This window comes from Microcaecilia unicolor, chromosome 2 (genome assembly GCF_901765095.1).
Source record: "Microcaecilia unicolor chromosome 2, aMicUni1.1, whole genome shotgun sequence".
In the NCBI taxonomy this organism is placed as follows: Eukaryota; Metazoa; Chordata; class Amphibia; order Gymnophiona; family Siphonopidae; genus Microcaecilia; species Microcaecilia unicolor.
The window spans coordinates 267,462,960-267,468,959 of record NC_044032.1 but is presented as its reverse complement, the minus strand read 5'-3'; the positions used below and the strand labels follow the sequence as shown (position 1 = coordinate 267,468,959).

General features: G+C 47.0%; 1 protein-coding gene across 1 annotated transcript in view; it reads right to left on the bottom strand.

The window, feature by feature from the left end:
* Positions 1–6,000, bottom strand: part of ITIH6 (inter-alpha-trypsin inhibitor heavy chain family member 6) — a 76,006-nt gene continuing 70,006 nt past the window's right edge. The window contains exons 11-14 of the mRNA XM_030194149.1: positions 3,394–3,438; positions 3,185–3,298; positions 1,885–2,265; positions 1–1,092 (exon numbers count right to left, since the gene is read on the bottom strand). Of these exons, the coding sequence (XP_030050009.1) occupies positions 860–1,092; positions 1,885–2,265; positions 3,185–3,298; positions 3,394–3,438 (773 nt within the window). The 3' untranslated portion in view covers positions 1–859. The remainder of the gene's footprint in view (positions 1,093–1,884; positions 2,266–3,184; positions 3,299–3,393; positions 3,439–6,000) is intronic.

Sequence of the window (6,000 nt, the reverse complement as noted above, 5' to 3'; positions counted from 1 at the left end):
TTTGCAAAGCTGCAACGTGGTCGTCTGTCCACACATTCACATCTCATTACTTTCTTGAGCAGGATACCTGATGTGACAGCTGGTTCAGTCAGACAGTCCTGTAGAATTTGTTCGGTGTCTAGAATCCATCTCCACCCCTCTAGGCCCAGCTTTATTTGGTTCCAGGCTACACCTTCATAACTAGTATGTATATAGTTTCAAGTTAATTGACTGAGGCCTTGACATTTTGAATTCCTATTATCCTAGCATTGTTTTCAGGGAGCCTGGTAGCTAGGCATTCCCAGGTGTGAGAATACAACTGGCCTGCTTGTCCTCAGAAAAAGCGAAGTTACTCACCTGTAGCAGATGTTCTCCAAGGACAACAAGCCAAGCATTCTTACATACCCTCCCACCTCCCCTTGTATTCTTTATCTATTTTATATGACTGAGGGACCCACGTTCATGTGTCAAGCGGGAAGGCACCAGCCCGTGCGTGGTGGGATGCAACTAGAAAATTCTACATTCATCTCGCTAGTCAGCATCCACATTGGGCTCAGTCAGGTGAAGTCACCCAGCTGTGAGAATACTTGGCCTACTGTCCTCCAAGTACACCTGCTACAGGTGAGTAACTGCTTTATAGTCTTTTCTCCCATCTGCTCAACTTTGGAAGCTGTCATATGACTCTAGGAACGTTATAATAAATAAGAAAACTGCTCTGCCTCTGCTCCTTTTCACTTTCTCACTCTCTTAGAGCAGCATAGTGGCAGACAGCAACTGCCAGACCTGTGGCACTTTGTAATATATAAAAGAATGCATACACTGCTGTCCCAGAACTCCAGCACCCTCCTCTATCCCCCCCCCCCCCCCCCCCCCACATTGTTCACACTTGCAGGAAGTGAGAGAGCAGGTAACTGCTGTAGTCCATATCCAGGAGGCTGGCCATATCTCCCCGTCTCACCAGCCAGCACTGTGCCTCATGTGGGGGCAGCAGGGAATCCTTTACCATCCGGGTCACATGAGTGACTGGCATTGTACGATGCTGTCGATGCAGCACACCTGTGGCATCAGAGTCCCGGTCCCTCACAATGCGGATGTCAGCCTTCTGAAATTGACCTGCAGTAGGAAGAAAAAAGCAGAGATGGGGTTACTGTAAGATAGGAAATCAGAATTATGAACAGTATATCTTAATGTATAAGCTGAAGAAGAAGTTACTGAGGACAAGATGCACAAAAGTCCTTGTTAGAGCCGTTCCGTACCGAATTCCATAATTAATCGGTACGGAACGGCTATGCACGAAGGAAAGGGAATGCAAATGAGCTGCTCGTTGCAGCTCACTTGCATTCTCTAACCCTTTGTTAAAACCATCGATAATTGGCCCGTAAAGCATATGCAGAGCAGCCAAGCGTTATGCTGGTTGCTCTGCGCATGCCAAAAACGTCAAAAAAACCAAAAACAAACACGTCCTTTATGGATGGCCTTGCCCCCCTGCCCCGCCCGAGGTTGCCGCTGCTCCCCGCTCACCCCTGCATTAAAATCGTGACTTTTTTAGGCATACCCGGCCCCCCCTCCCTCCCTCCCTTCCTTTCTCCTTTTTTAGAAAAAACAGCTCCCGCCGCCCCCCCTGAGGTCGTCGCCACTGCTCCTCCCCTCCACCGGGCCCCCCTCCGTCTGAAACCGGGCCCGTGCAGCGCCTCTCACCTCTGTGTGAAGGCACTGCACGGGCAAGAACAGCTGATCGCCTCTTCCAACGTCCCTCCGTTCCTCCTGGGCCCGCCCTCGTCTGATGTAAGTAACCTACTTGCCCTGAGTTTCATGGTGCTATTTATGGTTTGGGCCTCATTACACCTTTGTTGATCACATAACTAAAGACCTTTACAGTTTCCCTGCTGTCACAGGCTCACTCACCTAGCAGGCCTTGTGTTGTGGGTGAGAAGCCTCTCCCATTCACCACATAAAGGCCCAGGTGATCCAACTGCAGATAGGTAGGGTGTCGATAGTGTTGGATGAGGACAAGTAGCTGTATGCTATTGCCAATGCTGATGGTGACTCCAGAGGCTGCAGTGATGTTCAATACTAGTCCAGGTTTTCGGATTAGCATTGGATGACTGATAGGAAAGTTCAACCGGTCTTCTCCCTCTAAGGACACTGTGTCCAGTGTGATAGTCACCACATACTGTGCCCCAGGCCTCTGTACAATGACAGCAATCACATCCAGATATGAGCGTGTCTGATCCTCATGACCCATCCTGGGAGGAGCACCCATCAGATGCCCATTAACAGTGACTCCTGCAGGCGAGATAGAGACATATGTTGCATCAAGGCATAACAAATCCTGGGTGCCAGGTCACCATGGAGACTAGAAATTTCCCTCTGGTGCTATCACCAAAGCAAGAGCGGTCTTCCTCTTTGTGCTATGTTGCTTGCAGTGAATTTAGCAGTGCAATATTAAAACTCCTGTGCTGTCTTGCAAGACTTCACACTGAGGCCAGCACAAGTTTCCTACATTGCATGGCTCAGATTCATTGAAAAATGTGTGGTGCAGAGAAGAAGCAGGCTGCTAGGTAAGACAGGAGTGGAAGGAGGGGCTAGGGAGCTGTAGGTAGCTGGCAACCTAGAATGGGTATTGGAGATAGTTGGGTAACTGGGGCTAGTGGGATGGGATTGAGACTGCTAGGAATGAGAAAGGAAATCTGATGGTTAAGAGAGAGGATGAAAAACATTTTGAGACAAGTTGGGGGACTGAGAGAGGTACACTGTTGGGGACAGAAGGGGGATTAAGAGAGAGAGTGATGTGGATAATGTTTGGGGGGGGGGGGGAAGGGATTGCTGAAAGAGAGATTGTGTAAGGACAGGGTGAGGAACTGAGAGACTGGGTTGATGAGGGCTGCTGGCTGTGTGCTTTTGCTAGTCCATTAAAGGGCCTAATTTACTAAGCTTTGTTTCCCTTAGACATAGATCTAAAAATCTTATTCTAAAGGAGCTGCAGCAGTTTTTGGAGAGGATCTCTTCCCTCCCTTCTCCACTCACCTAGCTATTTGGGCAACTGGTTCCTAAATTTTGGGACTGGTGCCTAGATTCAGAGAAACTTTGTCAACGCTTGTGTTATACTAAGGGAGAAAAGGAGTCTCCTTCTTACAGGAACACTCCCCACTGGTCCCCCTGGATAGCATGGCCACCTCTGACATGTGATCCCTGTTTGCCTTACCTGCCCGGGGATCATGCAGTAAACTCAGGTTATCATCAGGATGTCCATCAATGGTGAAGCACAGCTTTTCCCGGGAGTGTGGCAGCATCACCACAAAGTGGGGGTCACCATCCACTGCAAGACAAAACAGGGATGAGCGCCGAAGGCTGCCACCAGGGACAAGAGATGAGCAGGGCAAAGCAGAGCCCTCCAACCAGGAGTCATTTTACCTGAGGACATGAAGGTCTGAGGACCAAGCATAGCAATCTGATAATCTGCAGTGAGACAGAGAGCAAAAGAAAGAGGCGAGGTGAGGTAGTTAGATAATTGGCATGTATGAACTTCATCACTTGCTGTTTTCACAGCTTGCTATAAGCCTGCTCTAGTCTGTAGTGTTATTTTACTACTATTCCTATTTTATAAATTATTTTTCCCTTGTTATTTTAGAACTGCCCGCATTAGTGAAACTACATTTCTTTGAGGACAAGCAGAATAGAATGCCCATGCTGATGGGTAGTGTCATCTGATAGAGCTGGTGCGGGAACGCTCTCCCATAGCTCTTCAACTTTGGAATTTTGGGCTTGACTGTGAATGTGTTATAGTTTTTGCATTTTGTCATTACATGAGACCACTTCGTTCCTTTGTTTTCCATGTGCCAATCATTTTCTCACTGTGAATTTTGTTTCTAATAATTTTCTCATTTTCATATGGGTCATATCTCCCTATTAGATTCCCTAGTTAGGTTTTTCAGTCATTTTACAAATTGTTTTTTTCATTTTCTTGCACCTACTTCTTTCACAGTTTTTAGGTGCTCTTGATGACTTGCCTTTTTTCCCTCCAAAACCAAGTCATTTGATTTTGCATCAGCCATCTTTTTTGGGTGATTTGTCCCTAAAGAGGGGTCCCAGCAGCTTATAAAAGATGCAAGTAAAAGGTCATGGATTTGATATACTGCCTTTCTGTGATATAATAAATGGTTTACATTTATTATATGGAAGTACTTTCTCTGTCCTTAGTGGGCTCACAATCTAAATTTTTGTAATGTGGCACAACCATAGCTGCTGCAGAAACCTGCAACTGATACATGTAGTGCCTAAGCCTTGATCACAAGTTCTCCGTGTCATTTATTTATTCACAATTATTAAATTTAGGGGGGGTCTTTGTGGCTGTGAAGTGGAGAAAAAAAGGGTCTTTGATTCCTCAAAGTCTGATTCATTTTCATTGGCATTGGAGACATTAGACCTGAAGGAGATGGCCAGGATGAAAACCATTTTGGAGAGAAGGTGGAAGAGGTTGCAGACCTCATAAAGAAACACACTGATACTACTAACACTTTCTCTGGAGAGCACCTTCTGTACCCTCCTCTTCTAGGTGGTTTTTTGGCAAGTTGAAGAGAGGTCCCTACTACTCTCAAAGGCGTAGGTACACTCCTTGCCTCACTCAGCAGGTTCAGCCCCAGCGTGCTCGTTCTCAGCAACGGCGTGTGCCTAAGGCCCAGCCAACTCCCCAGTCAAAATAAGGGGAGAGTTTTTCATTGGCTCCTGTAGAGCATAGCCGCAATCAAAGTAACTGTATCAGATGACCTACCATTAGGATGGAGGCTGAGATTTTTCCAAGAAAGGTGGCCCCTTGTAACCTCTTACTAACGGGTTCTTCAAATAGTCTGTCTTGATTACTCCCTACATTGGCGACGGAGACCACTAAATTGCTCTCCAAGAGTATCTTTCTTCAGCTCTCTTCATAAGGAAGTACTTGTAGAGGAACTCTATGCCCTTTTAAAGGCCCAAGCGCTCAAACCTGTTCCACCAGGGAAAGAGGGGGAAGGGATTGTATTCAAGGTACTCCCTTGTGCCAAAAAAAAAAAATGGGGGAGGGGATGCATCCTGTCCTAGACCTCAGGACTCTGAACAAATTCCTGTCAAAGGAAAGTTCAGGATGGTTCCCCTGGGCAGCCTTCTTCCAATGATTCAGGAACAAGTTTGGCTATGCTCTCTGGACTTAAAAGAAGCCTACACGTATACCCTGATACTTCCAGGCCACACATATACCATGATACTTCCAGGTCACAGGAGGTATCTCAGATTTTGGGTAGGAACACATCACTACCAGTACCACGTTCTGCCACTTGTCCTCACGTCAGCTCTCAAGGTTTTCACAAAATGTCTGAGCAGTAGTCACAGCGTTCCTATGCAGATTGGGAGTCCGTGTGTTTCCCTACCTAGGTGATTGACTAGTGAAGAGCACATCAAAGACAGGTGCTCAGGAGTCTATGTGGAAAACTATTAGGGTGCTAGAGCTACTAGGGTTTATTTTAAACTCCCCCAAGTCCCATATGCTCCCTGTTCAACTACTGGAGTTCACTGGAGCCCTGCTAGATACTTGGCAGGTGCGGGCTTTTCTCCATGTGCCAAGAGCAGACGCTCTAGTCACTGTCACTACTCAGTTGTGTGCCAACAGCAGGTCACGGCTTGGCAGATGTTGAGGTTAGTAGGCCATATGTCCTCTACTGTACATGTCACTCCCTTGGCACGTTTTCACATGAGAACTGCCCAGTGGTCCCTAGCTTCCCAGTGGTCTCAAGCCTTGGAAAACCTAGCGGATGTCATCCAAATGACTCCAGAGTTAGTTCAATCCCTTCTCTGGTGAACAATTTGGTCCAATTTGACTATGGGACTTCCATTCCAAATTCCTCAGCCCCAGAAGATGCTGACAATGGATGCAGCCCACCTGGGGTGGGGGGCTCACTTGTATGGGTTTAACCTTCTGGAGCTTTGGGCAATCTGGAACGCTCTAAAGGCTTTCAGAGATCAGCTGTTCAATCAAATTGTGCTCAATCG